Raw genomic sequence first — 18,257 nt, 5'->3', positions numbered from 1 at the left:
GTTTGTGTATATACACGTGGGTGTGTTTGGGTGTGTGTGCGTGTTTGTGTGTGGGTGTGTGTGTGCGTGTGCGTGTTTGTGTGTATATATGTGTATGTGTTTGGGGGTGTGTGTATGTGTGTTGGGTGTGTGTGTGTTTGGGTGTGTGTGTGGGTGTGTGTGTTTGGGAGGGTGTCTGTGTGTATATGTTTTGGGTGTGTGTGTGTTTGGGTGTGTGGGGGGGTGTATATGTTTTGGGTGTGTGTGTGTGTGTGTTTGGGTGTGTTTGTGTGTGTGTGTGTGGGGGTGTGTGGGTGTAGGTGTGTATGTGTGTGGGGGTGTGTATGTGTGGGTGTGTATGTGTGGGTGTGTATGTGTGGGTGTGTATGTATGTGTGCGTGTGGGTGTGGATGGGTGTGTGTGTGTGGGTTGGGGGGTAGGCGGGGTGATGCAATCAAGGTCTCAAAGCTGTATATACTTGGACTCGGTGGATCACACTCTCCCCTCAGACTCATAAGGTTCTGGACTCAATTCCCACTCCAAAGACATGAGCAGAGAAATCCATACTGACACACCCAGCTGTCCTGAGGGGGTGCTGCACTGGCAGAGGTGCCATCTACCCAATGAAATGTTTAAATGAAAACCCATCTGCCCTCTCAGGTGAATGCAAAAAAATCCCATAGTTATCGTAGTGAAGAGTTCTCCCTGGTGTCCTGGCCAATATTTTTTGCTCAACCAACATCACAAGAAGAAAGATTATCAGTCGTTGTATGCGAGGGCATGCTGGGTGCTAATTGGCTGCTGTGTTTCTTACTTGCAGCAGCGACTACACTTCAAAAATACTTTGTCAGCTATAAAGTGCTTTGGAATATCTTGAGGTAATGAAAAGTGCTAGATCAATGTAAGTCTTGCTATTCTTTTACCTTTGGATGGTCTTCAGGCACATGCTGTTTTGACAACTTCGCCAACTCAACCAGCTCTGGAATTTTCTCTTTTACATCATAACTGTTTGTGCAGTTCACCAGGATCGAAGCGACTGCATAAAGGATTGTCTTGTCAGCGGACTATCAGAAAGAAGGAATAAATAGATGAAGATTAAGGAGGAGATTTGATAGAGGTGTTCAGAACCCTGAGGGGTCTGGACAGAGTAGATAGGGAGAAACTGTCCCTGCTGGTGGAAAGATTGAGAAGCAGGGGGCACAGATTAAAGGTGATTGGCAAAAGAAGCACGGACACATGAGGGAAAAAAAAATTCACGCAGCGACTGTTTAGGATCTGGAAGGCCCTGCCTGAGGGTGTGGTGGAGGCAGATTGACTTGCGGCTTTCTGAAGAGAATTGGATCATTATCTGAAGAGAAAAGAAAACTTGCAGGGCTAAGGGGGAAAGGCAGAAGAATGGGACTAGGGGAGTTGTCCTTGCAGAGAGCCAGCATGGACATGATGGGTCTTCTGCACTGTAACCACTCTATGATAAGAAGCAAAAGGCTCTGTAAACCTTCACTCTATTTAAAGGCTGCAAAATTCAACAGGATTTTTTTTTAAAGTGAAGATCATTATTAAAATAAAAGCGATTCCCTTGTGGTGGAAATCTATTAAGAATGCAAAAGAATCACATCACATGTTGATTTAGTCTGGACAAATCAAATTGATAACTCAGTTGCTTTAATCTCTTTTCAATCTTATTTCGACAATGACTGTGGAAGGCCTTGTTGGAGATGATAATTATCAACGAGCAGACCAACTCCACACAGGAGAGGCAAAACCAGTTCTTCCAGCTGAATAAATATCACATCCGATTGAAACACAGGAACTCATCAAAACGAGATAAAAAGAGAGATTCGTGATCAGAAGTGAATATTTTAAAGTCCATTCTTTCACTTAAATTTCATGAAGATTTATTCCAGCGAGTCTGCATTTGCTTCCTAAATTGGATACAAACACATTTTAACAGGGACTCTCTCCTTGCAATATTGAAATTGATCAAATTCAACATTCAGGCTAAATAGGTGACTAGTCATCAAACTTCCTCTCACATCCATCTAATGTAATCTGGTTACTGAATAGCTTTGGCTGCTGGCGGGTGCTAACTATCCTTCAGAACTTTCAATATGCACACAACAGAAAAACTTGTATTTAAACTGAGATTTTAATGTGGTAAAACATCTCAAGATGCTTCACAAAAGCAATATTAGGCAAAATTTGACACTGAGCCACTCAAGGAGATATCAGGATAGGTGGCCAAAACTTGGTCAAAGAGATCACTTTTAAGGAGTATCTTAAATGAGAGAAAAGAGGTAGAGAAGTAGAAAGAGAGAGGTTTGGGGAGGAAATTCCAGAGTTTAGGGCCCAGGCAGTTGAGGGCATAGCTCAAAAGCCTGAAATTAGAGGAGCACAGTTGCCTCAGGGGATTTGTGGGGCTGGAGGTCACAGAGATAGGGTGGGGAGGCCATAAAGGGATTTGAAAACAAGGGTGAGAACTTTAAAAACAGGGTGTTGCTTAACTAGAAGCCAAAGTAGGGTCAGCGAGCGTAGGGATAATGGGTGAACAGCATTTGGAATGAGTTAGGACACTGGTAGCAGAGTTTTGGATGGCCTCAAGTTTATGGACAGTGAAAGAAAGGAGGCCAGCCAAGAGTGCATTGGAAAAGTCAAACCGAAAGGTAACAAAGACCTGAATGAAGGTTTCAACAGCTGACAAGCTGAGACAGGGTTAGAAGTTCTTGGGACAAAAACAGTTATATATTGAGCCAGGCATTTAGAATTAGAACTGCGTGAGCTGTTAAATATGGATCCTTTATTATCTCTTCATAGCAGACTCCCTCTGCTGGCATATGTGTGTATGGTAGCCTCAAGTGGACAAAATGCACATTGTAATTTTTAATACACTACGTGGGGGGGTGGGGGAAGGGTGGGTTGGGCAATGGAAATAGGTGAGCATAGTGATGGCTCAGATATGTGGTTGGAAGTTTGCTCAGGGTCAAATAAGACACCAAAGTTGTGACAAGTTCAGTCCAGCCCCTGACAGTTGCCAGGGGAGAGCTGGAATCAATGGCTAAAGAGTTCAGTTTGTGACAGGGACCAAGGACAATAGCTTCAGTCTTCACAACAGCTGAAAAGATGATATTCGGACAAACAAAGTGATAGAATCAAAGAAGTTATATCTTTTTTATGCAACAAATTTAAAAATTAATGTGATTATATTTCTTGAGGGATTCATCTTTCTTTAATATGAAGTGGGAGTATCACTGTATAGTACATGGAAATTAAAAAGTGGAGACCATCTACCTTTGACAACTCAAACATTGCCTGCATTGCTGGCTCATCCTCTACGAAATCATCCTTCACATCTGCATCCAATGTCAGGTACGCCATGCCTTCGATCGCCCACTTTCTCGTGCGAATATCAATATTTTGGTTGCACAGCCACCTGAATAAGGAATTCAGCTGCTTTAGCAGTAAAACTATTTCTTTCTATTCACATTAACTTATTTAATTCAGATTGTTTGCTGAGAAAACAGGGACATTCAAATCAGGCATAGGAAAGTTAAGTACTGATGTTGGTTAAGTGATTTGCTCATGGCAATACCTGGTGTACAGATATATTTGCGTAATGTCAGAATTTTTCATCCTTTTAAATCAAGTTTCTTCTCCCTTGTCTTCCTCATGTATAAAAGAAGAATTTTAATTTTAATAGTGTCTTTCATAACCTCAGGATGTCCTAAGGCATTTTATAGCTTTCCTGTTTTAATATAAAAACCTTGGCGGTCAATTTGCATGTAGCAAACTCCCACAAACAGCAATGTGATAATGACCAGATAATCAGGAAGTTTTTTTTTGGTGATGTTGATTGAGGGATAGATATTGACCAGGTTACTAGGGAGAACTCTTCTTCAAAATATTGCCATGGGATCTTTTACATCCACCTGAGAGCACAGTCTCTTGGTTATACATTTAATCTAAAAGACAGTAGCCAGGATTCTCTATCTCTGCTGTTGGGGGTGCGGTGGGCCAATCACAAGCCCACTGACTTTTGGCGGGACCAGACAATCCACCCAGTATCTCCGACACTGCAGCACTCCCTCAGTACTGCATTAGGAGGGTCAGCTTAGGTTATGCACTCAAGCCTCTGGGGTGCGACTTGAACCCATGACCTTCTGATTTAGAAGCAAGAAGGCAATCCATTGCCCCACAGCTGACACACCTACACCCAGGCCAGAATTTTCACGTCGACGTGTGGGGGCGGGCCTGACGTCACAAGGTCTTTCGCTCGGCGGGCGCACGACGGATCCGTCTGCAGCGCCCGCTGAACTGTCAAAAGCCTGTTAAGGCCATTAAAAAAACCAATTAACGTAATTAACTATGCAGTTGGCGATCGGCTCCGCGCCCACCCACACCTGTTCCCACCCAACCCGCCCGACAGGCAGAAAATTCTGCCCATGTAGGTATATAAGTATATCCATATAAAATATTCTGAAGTACTTTTATTTATCTTAGCCTTCATATATAACCTAATTCCTGAGAATGTTACTTTTAGCTATAGAATATAAACTGACCTATTTCGGTCCCCAAACTCGCAAATCACCAAATCATGCAAATTACGTGTAATTTTTGATTGCTCATATAGCAACACAAAGCTTTTCATTTGCTTAAATATTTGGTTAGTTGTTCGATTGGAAACACCAAGGGGAGAATCTTCTCCCTGTCGGGGATGGAAGGGTTGGGCGGGATCGGGTGTGGGCGGATGCACAGCTGATTGCAGTCCCTGATAGGCTGCGCGCCGCCATTTTACCTGGGTGTGCCAATTAAGGCCTGCCCAGCGTGACCCACACCCAGTAGCACTGAGTGCTCCCTGTGCGGGCGATGGGGGGAGGAGGCTGGGTTGGGGCCTGCACTCTTTCACACATGTGCACATAAGAGAACAGAAATTTCCCTGAGGCACAGAGCTGCCTCAGGTAGATCAGTTTGATACGTAAAAATTTAAATAAAGGGAAAAAAATTTTAGGGCATGTCCCCTCATGTGACAGTAAATTTTATTAAAGTTTAAAAACCCTCATGAAACCTCATCCCGCTCATGGATGAGGTTCCATGATAAATGCGAAGGCCGCCTGGGCTTTTCGTCTGCCCGACAACCTTAAGGTTGGACAGGCAGCTCTGTTAATGATTTCAATTGGAATTTAAATGGTCTTAATAGGCCTTTGACAGTTTGGCAGGCACGCAGCCGACTCCGTGCACACCCACCAAATTCAAGATCTGAATGACGCGCAGTGACATCGGGACGCACGCCCAACTCCACCACGGGTCATTTTACGCATTGGTAAGCGGGCCCCTGAAGCTCCTGTCCCAAGAAATTTTATAAAGGGAGATAAATGTTTTTTTTTAAATATCATGCAACCATTTTTAACACTGTTCTTTACAAGCCCTCTGGACCACCATCAATTCAATGTCCAACAAGGGCAATTAAGGATGGGCAAATGCTGGCCTAGTCAGTGATGCTCACATACCATGAACGAATGAATAAAAGCCAATATATCACGTAAAACTGGAGTTAATAAAAAACAGTTTTATAATGTTCCACCAGAAAAAGATAAAATGTGGAAGCCTATTGACTGACCTACATTGGCTCCTGGCCCACCAGCACCTCAAATTTAAAATCCTCAACTTTGAGTTGAAATCCCTCCATGGCCTCGCCTCCTCCCAATCTCTGTAATCTCCTGCAGAACTACAACACTCCAAGATCTTTGCACTCCTCCAATTCTGGCCTCTTGCACGCTCCCAATTTTAATCCCGCCACCAATAGCAGCCATGCCTTAAACTAGCTGGACTCTAATCTGTAGAATTCCCTCCCTCAAACCTCTCCGTCTCTCTAACTCTCTTCAACAGTGCCCTAAAACCCATCTCTTTGACAAAGTTTTAGTCAGTCACCTGCCCTTTAATCTCCTCATATAGCTTGCTGTCAAATTTTGTCTGATAACACTCCTGTTAAGCATCTTGAGTTTGTTTTACATTAAATGCAAATTGTAAACCTAATACTTGAGGTACTTACTTTCTGCACTGTTTTGCAAGTTTCTCAGTGGATCCCTCAGAGAACTGCCTCAGACCGTAGTCAGTCCCTCCTGCTGATCCAAGCTTGCAGAGACCCTGTCAGGGACACACACAAGATTTTTAATATATTTAAACACCAGCTCTTCAAATAGGAAACCGGCAGCCACATATCACTAAAAATTACAATCAGCCCTTTCATTAACAGATCAACGGAGTTTATTTCAGGAGCTGGAATAATATGTGTTCTGAAAAAATCAGCTTTCATTTTATTCCCATTGAAGAATGACAGAAGTCATCAAACTAACTTGGCAGGAAAGTTCATTCCTTCATTTGTGAAAATATGGAAATAAAAGCCACCAACCATATGTGGAAATAACCTAAATGTTGTTCATTTTATTTTAATAGATTTCATAGATTATTTTGCTGAAGAGCAGCCATATTGTAAATAATGTTAAACTCAGCTCATTCCAGCTGAGATTAAGGAGATTAAAAGTTCATGGCCTTAATTGAAAAGTGTTTTATTGAGGACCGACTGAACAGCCTGGGGTTTGTTTTCCCTGAGAAGAGATTGAGAGGTGGTCTGAAAGATGTCCTTAAAATTATGAAGGAGTTCGTTAAGGTAGATTTAGAGGAGATGTTTCCACTTTTGGGAGAGACCAAAACTGGGGTCTATAAATATGATAGTCACTAATAAATCCAATGGGGCATTCGGGAGAAATGTCTTTATGCGGAGATTGATGAAAATGTGGAACTCGCTGCCACAGGGATTCGTTGAGGGGAATAGCACAGATGCATTTAAGGGGAAACTAGATAAATATGTGAGGGAGAAATGAGTAGGACAGATTGATAGGGTGAGATGAAGAGGAGATGGGAGGAGGCTCATGTTGAGCATAAAAACCAACATGGACCAGTTGGGCCAAATTACTTGTTACTGTGCTGTAAATTCCATGTAATTTGTAAAATAAGCTCAGTAAAATACAGGGGTGCTTTGAATAGTGTGCTATACAGAGCACAAAACATGAATTGGAAAGAATAAAGAGATCGAGACAATGTTGGCTGATATTAAAGAGGCAAACTGCAGATACCACTCAAAGCCAGGTTAAGATTGGAGATGTAAGAAATTTGAATGAATGCAAACGTTTCCCAAGCTGTTACATTACTGAAACCTCACAAGAATGTGAATATCACGTGGTTAATTTGTACGATACATTTTAAATTGTGGAGTGAAGCTATCCGTTACACATTTATGGCATTGGACAAATTTGCTCAGCCATTTCCACGTGAGCTAAACAAAAAACTACAATTGCATCCACATTTTTCATTTCAAGATAATATCAGGCATCATTCTATTTAGCCACATGATAAGGAAAGAGAGAATATTGGAAGTAATTTGACAATAACGGAGTTTCACTGATGTTACAAAACAATTCTTCTACCCAGAGCACAAAGGAGTAGAATTTAGACCTTGGTGAGACAGATGTTAGTTACACCCAAAACTGCATCCATTTGAGTGCATTTTTTGCCCAAATTTCCGCTCAAATTTATTTGCACATAACTGAGTGCAAACTCTGTCACAAACCAGTGCAACGAGGCAGAATTTTTGAATGCATTTTTTTAAAATTGGTTTAGGAAATAATCCTTGATATATTTAAGAGGTAACATGGTGCAGTTTGATTAGTACCGATTGAAAATTGGTTTATCAGAAAAATTAGCAGATTAAATCACAGTGTCAATTCACCACCTGTGGTTTTAAATTACTGTAAATAACTCTTTTTTAGAAAACTTTATAGAATCATTTGATAGTTAGATTGAGATACATTAGTTAGTTTCTTTGTAAATTAAAACAAAAATTACACCCAGAAGCATTAAAAGGATTCCTATTGGCGTTCTTTTGTCTAAAAGAGCCAGCTTGATTTTTGGTATTCTTCGAAGCCCTGCAAATGAACACAATTAGCAGAAACCCCATGGTTATTGATTCATACCAGGGGTGTGACCAGTTTGCTTTAGGGTTGGCTTCTAGCTTCAAATTTTTTTCAACCAAAAGATTGCAGAAACACAATTTGCACTGAACATTATTCCTCCTCCTTCAGACACCATGCTTTAAGCAGGCATTGATGACCACAGACTTCCATTGGATTGGTCCATGATTATGCTTGATGAAATGCCACAATAGTTTGCCATTGCCTTCTGCAGTATAACTGACCAGGTCACTCTCCCACTGTTACTGCCTGCCATCAGGTGTATTGGATGGATTTACAGGCTGATAATCAACCTGTTTGGCAACATTACAAACACACCTTCCATGGCCATCAAGTCCTGAAGTGGGACTTGAATCCAGAGCTTCTGGTCCAGAGGTAAGGACACCACCTCTAAGCGTTTTACAATTTGCGCACCAGATTCTAATCAAATCAAATCAAAGACTTACTTATTTGAAATCAACTTCTATCACGGCCGAGATTGAGTATATTTTACAACTGATCATTTTTCCAAGTTAAGTATCAAAATACAAAAAGTGATAGAAAGAGTCAAATAACATACTAATCATTAGATTAGGATCTTCACATTACATTTGGCCCAATTTTGAGCAAATTGCACTGAAAACCAGTGCAACTTAGTGGCAAAAAATTGACAAAAAGGCTGCAAAACTCCTCAATGAAACTTACCACCAGCGCTCTGATTTTGATCTTTTCAATTGTTGACTTCTTATATATGTCCTTCAGTAAAGTGATTCCATTAGAAATGATGAAATTTGCTCTGCTCGCTTTGCTTGCTGCATGGATGATGGCCTCTATTGCCACCAACTGGTCAATCTCCCTCTCTGAACCACACAATGCAACCATCATCTCCATGACGCCTTGCAGGGCCAGAATGCTGTTTCCAACATCAAAGGGTCCCTGGAGGAGTGCGGACACGCACTGGATCGCGTGCAGGTTCTTTTCCATGTTATGAGGATCAAACTTGCTCCTGCAGCATCAGTAGATAGACATAAAAAAAAGTAGTGTTTGTTTCCTCTTTGGTCACACCTTTCAGCCCTCTGTAAACAATAGATCACCCAAAACACTGTTGCCTATGTCCTAACTCACAGCAATACCCATTCACCCATTTTTGACCGTCATTGTTTCCTAGTCTGGAAAGGCCTTGATTTTAAAATTGCCATGGCCTACCCCTCCCTATCTCTGTAGCCTCATCCAACCTTACAACCCTCCAAGATCTCTGCAGTCCTCCCATTCTGGTCTCCTGAGTGTCCCCAATTTCCCCCATTTCAACACTGGTGGCCCTGCTTTCAGCTGCCTGGGCCCCACACTGTGAAATTCCCTCCCTAAACTACTCCTCCTCTCTACCTCTCTTTCCTCCTTTAAGACTCTCCTGAATCAAGCTTTGGGTCATCTGCCCTAATAACGTTATGCGGCTCAATGTCAAATTTTGTCTGAATTCACTCCTGTGAAGTGTCTTAGGATGTTTTATTATGTTAAAGGTTCTCCATAAATGCAAGTTGTTGTTTCAGTGCTAGTATTTCATGATATTCGATGTAGCTGTGGGTCTGGAGTCACCTCTAGGCCAGACTGGGTGAAGATAAAGCACTATCGTGAACCAGATGGAGTTTTAACAACAATCTGGTACTTATTGAGTCATCATTACTGAGACTAGGGCCCAGATTCTCGCTCCCAGGAGGCCGTGCAAAGATGGGAGAATTGCTGGCTCCCCGAACCCGACCTTTAAAAATGGCTCCGAAAACATCAGATTTTTGGTGTGGGGGAGCGGGCTGGATTGGAAGTTAGGGCGGAAAACCCGAGAAGAGCTGAGGTGGATGCTGAGTGCAGAGCCAGCCTTGAGGGGGGAGGCCTGCCTCAGGGATCCGGCACTGTGTCCAAAGTTTAAAGATAAAGAATAAAACATGAAACATTCCTCCAGCCCTAACTCCCCACGCACTCCTCATGCCTCATTCATGCCAACCTTTACCACCTCATACCCCCCACCCATCCCCATAACACCTCATACCCTCCATGCCAACCTATGGCCACACCCCCCATGGCCCTTTATAGCCCCTATGCCAACTTAGCGCTACATCATGTCAACCCATGTCTCCCACCCACCACCCTTTGCCCTTACACCGACTATGCCAACTCACCTTGTACCCATCATGGGCAGCCTTCAGGACCCATGAGGAGAAGAGATAAAATAAATTCTATGGGGAGGATTTTTCCCTTGTTGGGCGTGCGCCCGCATGCCAAGCTGAAAATCCAGCCCTATAAAATTCCAAATGTCTATGCAGACTTCACTATGTTGAAAAAAACCTCTCATTCATAAAATTCCATTTACTAAATCCACAAAGCCTTAAAGGGTTGTAATCAATGTGTAAAACAGAAGTCCAAACTGAATGGCTAACCTGATTCATTATGCTACTTACGTTATATATCCCTCGCAGATTTTTCGAAAAGTTGCTCTTTCCTCATCACCTCGAAGATCATTGTAAAGATTGTTGAGTAAGATGGAAGCAGTGAGGCAGGTGTTCTCAGTCAGTGGCAAGCAGTTGGGCAGTTCGGGGATCTGTCCTCCTACTTTCAAGATCTTCTTCAAGCCTTGAGGGAAAATCTCATTTGTGAGTTGGATAAGGAAAGGAATCGGCTGATTTGGATTTTACAACACTGTCTTCCTTTTATCATGCCACTAAACCAACTTAAGTTATAAAGAAACAAACAATTGTCAACACATCACAAACACCCAAAATCTGAAATAAAAACAGAAACTGCTGAAAAAACTCAGCAGCTCTGGCAGCACTTGTGGAGAGAGGAAGAGAGTTAATGTAGATAGAGAGAAACTATTTGCTCTGGTGCAGGGGGGTCCAGAAAAAGGGGGCAGATCTTATAACTCAAGGGTGATGTCAGGAAGCACTCCTTCACGCAAAGGGCAGTAGGAATCTGGAACTCTCTCCCCAAAAAAGATGTTGAGGCTGGGGATAAAGTGAAAGGAAATTTGCAGAGCCAGACCTGATGTCTCGTTTTTGATTGACACAACACCTTGGGGAACTGTTGTACCAACTCTTAGTATTGGCACAAGCAGAGAAACATTCTTCTACAATGTTCTGCTGGCAAAGAAACTCTGTGCAGGCAAAGTTGTCCAAGTTATACAGACAGAAGTACAAAACTATGAAGGGTGTACACACCAATATCAATCGTATCCAAGCTTTTGGTGTTGTCTTTAATACCCAGGTCCTTTCGAGGTACATTTCTGATCAGCAGATTAAGCGCTTGATCCCGTCCATGTCCTGAGACATGTTTGTGAGTCAGCATTTCTAGAAGATGTGTGATGATCATCTTCACATCCTTAGAGGTATCTACGGAAAAAAGAAACAGATTCACAGCAACTTAGATGCCATCAAGAATCTCACATCAGTCAAAAATTCAAATATTTGGGGAGGGTAGTGAGAAGAGTTGCTAAAATTCTACCAAAGGTGATGGACTTGAAGTACATGGAGTCATTCAACAACCTGGGACTGTTCTCCTTAGAACAAAGAAGGTTACTTGATGGGAGGAGTTCAAAATCATGAAGGATTTTGGTTGAGTTAATAAGGAGAAACTGTTTCCAGTGGCAGAGGGGTCAACAACCAGAGGACACAGGTTTAACTTTATTGACAAAAGAACAAGAAGACTACACAGCTTGAAAGGGTGACAGAACAAATTCAAAAGGAAATAGGATAAATACTTGAAAGGGCAATGTTTATAAGGCTGTGGCAGAAGAGCAGGAAGTTGATACTAATTGGATTGCTCTTTCAAAGGGCCAGCATATAGACACAATAGACTGAATGGCCTCCTTCGCTGTTGTGTTGTTCTATGGTGCTAGGGATTCCAGCTCTCAATCTTATTCAAGAGTTCAGAGAACCCAAGTCACAGAGATTATTTTTATTCATTCATGGGGTGTGGGCATTTCTGGCATTTATTGTCCATCCCTAATTACCCTTGAGGAGGTCTAATGAATACAGGTTGAGTATCCTTTACCCAAAACCCTCGGGGCTGATTGCATTTCGGATTTCAGATAATTTCAGTTTTCGGACACCACATATAAACTTACATTACAATAGCCTAAACCTTGGCTAGCTATAGCCTAAAGTAAATCAAATGGATAGAAAAGTAAGGTGTATCACTGAATAGTCCATACAGGGTACGTGTAATAAGTTCATCACAAAAATCACCAGGTAAACAGTGAAGACAAACAACTGGACTTCCCGCGCTAAATGTCGATGAGGTTCAAAAAAAGTGCGGTTTTTGGATGTATTCAGGTTTCAGATCTATGGATAAAGGATATTCGACCTGTAATCTCATTGTAAAAGATCCTCTTTGAAAGAGTGATCATAATACAATTCAATTACATATTAAATTTCAGAATGCCATGCTCCCATTTCAAACACAAGTCTTAAACTTAAACAGAGCTAATTACAGAGGTGTAAGGGGGAAGGCTGGCTAAGGCTGACTGGGTAAATAGACTAAAAGGTATGTCAGAACTTAAACAGTGTGAAACATTGAAAGAGACAATACAACATGTTTAGCAAAAATACATTTGATTAAAAACAAAATGTTTAAAACTATAACTAAAGAAGTCTTAACAACGCACATAGTATGATCAAACAAAGTCAACATTTTATGAAAAGGAAATTGTGTTTGACAAATTTATTAGAGTTTTTGATGATGTAATTAGAAGGTAGATAAAGGGGAACCAATAGTTGTAGTATACTTGGATTTCCAAAGGGCATTATGTAAGGTGCCATACATAAAGTAAGGTTAATACATAAGATAAGGACTCGTGGAATTGGGGGTAAAATATTAGCAAGGATAGAGGATTATTTAAAGGACAGGAAGCAGAGAGTAGGGATAAACAGGGCATTTTCAAGTTGTCAGGCTGTAACTAATGGAGTGTTGCAAGGATCAGTGCTTGCAGCTATCTACAATCTATATTAATGACTTTGATGAAGGTGAACCCAGGTTTGCTGATGATACAAAGTTAGATGGGAATGTAAGCTGTGAGAAGGACACTGTGGTAATCTGAGGTGCGATACATCTTTAAGAGAATGTGAGCAAATTGACCACATGAATGTAAGACCCAATAGCTGTGTAGTGCCGGCTACCATGTTAATATTAGTCTAGAGTGGGGTCTGGTTGGGGAAGCACACATCATGTTAGTGCTCTGTTGTTTGTGTAAATAAATAGCATGTGCTTCATTTCATATTAGTCTCTGTGTTTGCAATAAATTATAATCGACTCGCCCAGCTTCAATTTTTAGCCCTGTCAAGCCCCTTCAGAATCTCGGATGTTTCAGTGAGGTCACTTCTCATTCTTCTAAACCCCATGGAATATAGACTCAATTTACTCATCTCTCATCCAAGGCCAACCCTCTCAGCCCACCAGCCAACCTAGTGAACCTTTGCTGTACAGCCTCCAGGCAAGTATATCCTTGCTTATCCAAACCAAAACTGAGCATGGTACCTCAGGTGTGGTCGCACCAAATCCCTGTAACAATTGAAGCAAGTCTTCTTTGTTCTTGTACTCCAGTCCCCTCCAGTAAGTGGACAATTAGCTGATAAACGGAATTCAGCGTGGGGAAGGCAAGAATCAAAAAGCAGAATATTTTTTAAAAGGTCTGAAACTTCTAAATGCTGATGTTCAAAGAGATTTGGGTGCAACCATCTGAGGAACAAAGAAAATTAGCATGCAGGTACAGCAAGAAAATGACATGCTGAGCTTTATGGCAAGGGGACTGGAGTACAAGAACAAAGAAGACTTGCTTCAATTGTTACAGGGATTTGGTGCGACCACACCTGAGGTACCATGCTCAGTTTTGGTTTGGATAAGCAAGGATATACTTGCCTGGAGGCTGTGCAGCAAAGGTTCACTAGGTTGGCTGGTGGGCTGAGAGGGTTGGCCTTGGATGAGAGATGAGTAAATTGAGTCTATATTCCATGGGGTTTAGAAGAATGAGAAGTGACCTCACTGAAACATCCGAGATTCTGAAGGGGCTTGACAGGGCTAAAAATTGAAGCTGGGTGGGAAACAACCCTTATGTGGCCATTAATCGCTGTAGTGTTGGCGTGGGTGGGAACTCAGAGGGAATCCCGTTCCTAAAATTTCACGCTTATCCCCCCACCTAAAAACTAACCAGCGGCGGACCATGAAATTCCAGCCCAGGGATATGGAGAGTGGGAGGGAAAATGGAGTTGAGGCAGAAGATCAGCCATGATTGTATTGAATGGCGAAGCAGACTCCAGGACCCGAATGGCCTACTCCTGCTCCTATTTCTCAAGTCTTAATGAAAGTCTCTGCATTCCCCAGGGGTCTGAAGACCCTAGTTTGAGAATCACTTCCCTAGGACATCACAAGTACAGCCAGGCAATAAATAAAGACCTAGCCTTCGGCAACAATGCTCAAATAATAATTAAATTGTAACAGGATTATGTATGGCATGATTGCCTCTATGCTGATTGTCTAGCATACTTTGAAACTGGTTAATTGTCTTCTGTTGTGGCTGTAAGCAGATCTGTGGTCACCATTTTACATACCCAGCACCAGAGCTTCATCCTTCCCACGATGTTCCTTACTATCTACTCCTTCAAAGTTATCAAGGATTGTTTGGAAGAGACTCGACACTGCCAATGCAATCTCTTCATTGTCCAGGGCCATGAGACTACAAATTTTGTCCAAGCCTACAAAATGCAATACAGCAATCGCCTAGAAACATAAAATTACAATCAGATTAGTGCTCAACCCTCCCAATGATGCCACAGAACACACTCTGACATGAAGACACAATGCCATTCTGCCCCTCCAACTGTTCTGCCATTCAATGAGATCATGGCTGATCTGCATCAGAACTCTAACCTTCCACCTGGGCTCCATCTCCCTTAATACCCTTGGGCTAGCAAAAAACTATCAATCTCAGAATTAAAACCATTAACTGACACTAAAGTTCTCAATCAAAATCTCCCATTAGCCCTCTACATTCCAGAGAATACAAGCCTAGCTTATGTAATCTCCCCCCATAATTTAACCCTTGGAGCCTTGGTGACATTCTGGTGAAGTTGCACTACATTTCTTCAAAGGTCAATATATCCTTTCTAAAGTGCAATGCTCAGAACTATACACAGATCTCCAGATGTGGTCTGAACAGATGCTTCTTCTTTATATTCTGCCCCTCTAGATATGGTCTAATGTTCCATTAGCCTTTTTGATTACTTTTTGTACCTGACCAATACATTTTAGTGATGTGTACATGAACCTTTAAATCCCTTTGGACCTTCACTGTTGCTAGTTTATCACCATTAATATAATACATGTTTCCAAACCAGATGAACTCATACTGATATAAAAGCAAAATACTGCAGATGCTGGAAATCTGAAACAAAAACAAAAACAAACAGGAAATGCTGGAAAAATTCAGCAGGTCTGACAGCATCTGTGGAAAGAGAAAAAAACAAAGTTAACATTTCAAGTCCATATGACCCTTCTTCAGAGCTGAGGTCTCACACTGACCTGTGTTGAAATCCACCTGCTAGCTTTGCCCATTCACTTAATCTATCAATGTCTCTGTAATTCTATGCTCCCGCCTACTCTACTTATTGCTTTTTCAATCTTTGCATCATTAGCAAAATTTGATGTTTGCCTCTCTATTGTATTATCTAAGTCATTAAAAAATACAGTGAATAGTTGTGCCCCAACACAAATCCTTGTGTTCCTTTTCAAGTTTGAGGACATACCCTCTGTTGTAAGGTTGTTTGGGATCTCACTAAGAGGTCTGGAGGCTTGTGTGGTTGAACATAAGCTGTTTATTGCTAACGCATAACTACATACTTACCTCCAAGGTAAGGAGCTATCTTCGTACCAACTTCCCTCAGACTCTCCCTACACACGGTCTACCATCAAGTGACTCTCTACATCATAATGTGGGCAGTCCTATTTCCCCAGTATCACATTAACCCTTACTAACCTGAACACTTTTCTACTGCACCCACTGTCTCAACTCTCTGTTTTTTAACTGTCTAACCAAGCTCCTAACCAGGTCAATAATTCAATTCCATGAACTTTCATTTAGCTAATGGTCACTTATGACAAATCTTATGAATTTGAAGTTTGGAGGCACTGCAGAGAAAATTATTGTCCTCAGAGCAGTGAATCAAAGGTTTAATGAGGGTGTAGTAATTATAGTTTTGATAAACATTGAACTGGAGCTTTAAGAATAATCATGTGTTGTAAGATCAGATGATCTGTCTAAACCAAAGTGTTAGCAGCACAGGGAACCTCTCGGGGGGAGTTGATGCACATGTGTAGTTGCTGCTACTGTATTGCAACTAAAGTTAAATGTGTTCACCAAGAAAGGTTGCTGGAAAATCAACTCTATAACAAACTGGCAATGAGGATAAATCAGATCCAGTACTGTCCCTTGTCCAGCGATTGTGAGTATCTAAGTTCATTAAAAAGAAAGGAAGATATACTCATCTGAGATGCCACAGTTTGGCAGAATCGATCCCTTTGAACCAGCCACAGCCGACTGGTCCCAAAATACGGAACGTCTTGCATTCTACCTCAAGCCAATGAAATCATGGGGGAGGAAAAGAGGAGATCGACTCTCCTGAGTATTTGTGGGAGCAAAATCTACAGTTTAATTTGAAGCTTGACGGCCCCCAGTGCCCCAGATTTGAAGACCTTCAGTGAATTAGTGGACCTCATTAAGCGGCATTTTCAACCCAAGCCTTCAGTCACAATGCAGAGGTTCAGGTTCAATTCACGGAATAGAGCCCCAGGGGAGACCATTGCTACCTATATGGTGGAAGTAAAACAACTAACGGAATATTGTGATTTCAGTGAAACCCTGAATGATATGCTAAGGGATCGTTTGGCCTATGGCATGCAGGAGGATGCTATTCAGCAAAAATTGCTGGCTGAAGTGGACCTTGACTTTAAGAAAGCGTTAGAAATAGCGCTTGCAATGGAAAGTGCTGTAAGGGATGCACAAGTGATTCAAGGTGCGCGAAATGGCATCATTTTCCTAGTTGGGCGGGAACGGTCAGCCAAAAGTGGCGTAAAAAGCCGGGACTCCGATGCAAAGCGGGAAACAACCCCCACTAACCGAAAATGTTGAGAAAACAGCTTAGCAGCAAATTCGAAAACTAATTTTTATCAACATGGAAACAATCATACTCCTAATAATTGGCAATTTGAAAAGGTAGAGTATTATTTTTGTCACAGAAGTGGATGCATATTGAAACTTTGCAAAGTTGATATTAAAACAGGCTTCCAGGCAACAAATGAAGTTCAATGAACTATATAGCGTGGAAGAGCCAAAAACAACCAATTCTGACATTTGAAACAAAAACAGAAAATGCTGGAAAAACTTAGCAGGTCTGACAGTATCTGTGGAGAGAGAAACAGAGTTAACGTTTCAAGTCTGTATGACCCTTCTTCAGAGTCATACAGGCTCAAAACGTTAACTCTGTTTCTCTCTCCACAGATACTGTCAGACCTGCTGAGTTTTTCCAGAATTTTTTGTTTTTGTTTCAGATTTCCAGCATCTGCAGCATTTTGCTTTTACAATTCTGACATTTATTCATTATTCAACATGAAAGTTGGGAAGACAGAGCCAATTATTGTCACAGTGCAAGTGAATGGTGGACCCTTAAAAATGGAAGTAGACACGGGCGCTTCTACCACTGATGTAGGGGAACACACTTTCATATATTTAAATAAAGGTGCTCAGCAATTAAATTTGGGACAAACCTCTGCCAAGTTGAAAATGTACACAGATGATGAAATCCAGGTAAAAGGTATCACCAGAGTGACTGTTTATTATAGGCACCATACATCACAACTACCAGTGATGGTATTAGAAGGCAGAGGACCAAGACTTTTAGTTCGAAATTGGTTGTGGGAGATTAACCTTGATTGGCCAGTGAGATTTCAAAAGGAAGCAGGAAGAGTTCCTGAGTTGGAAAAGGAACAAGGCATGGTCCTTCAGAAAGAGCCTGGAGAGTCCAAGGACTGCAACTGGATGAAAAAGGAACTTTTAGCAACCTGAAGAACTGCAGAAGAAACTCAAGGAGACTCTGCTGAATGACAGAATTCAAGATGAAGTGAGCGAGCTTCACAAAGAAAAGGAAAACCTGTTGAAAGACCTTCACACACAACAAGGATCCCTCAGGTCAAAGTTTGTACCTCTGGGAAATTGCAAAGAGAAATGAGAAGAATTTAACACCT

General features: G+C 41.7%; 1 protein-coding gene across 5 annotated transcripts in view; it reads right to left on the bottom strand.

The window, feature by feature from the left end:
• Nucleotides 1–18,257, bottom strand: part of unc45b (unc-45 myosin chaperone B) — a 57,949-nt gene that overhangs the window by 19,677 nt on the left and 20,015 nt on the right. For all 5 annotated transcript variants that reach the window (XR_005942827.1, XM_041186302.1, XM_041186301.1 and 2 more), the window contains exons 7-13: nt 14,570–14,738; nt 11,186–11,356; nt 10,430–10,601; nt 8,685–8,985; nt 6,023–6,117; nt 3,265–3,406; nt 903–1,043 (exon numbers count right to left, since the gene is read on the bottom strand). Coding sequence is in view for 4 of the 5 variants with exons in the window: in XM_041186302.1 (XP_041042236.1) it covers nt 903–1,043; nt 3,265–3,406; nt 6,023–6,117; nt 8,685–8,985; nt 10,430–10,601; nt 11,186–11,356; nt 14,570–14,738 (1,191 nt within the window). In the remaining variant the exon portion in view is untranslated. The remainder of the gene's footprint in view (nt 1–902; nt 1,044–3,264; nt 3,407–6,022; nt 6,118–8,684; nt 8,986–10,429; nt 10,602–11,185; nt 11,357–14,569; nt 14,739–18,257) is intronic.

This window comes from Carcharodon carcharias, chromosome 4 (assembly GCF_017639515.1).
Source record: "Carcharodon carcharias isolate sCarCar2 chromosome 4, sCarCar2.pri, whole genome shotgun sequence".
NCBI lineage: Eukaryota > Metazoa > Chordata > Chondrichthyes > Lamniformes > Lamnidae > Carcharodon > Carcharodon carcharias.
This window is presented reverse-complemented; position numbering and strand designations above follow the sequence as displayed.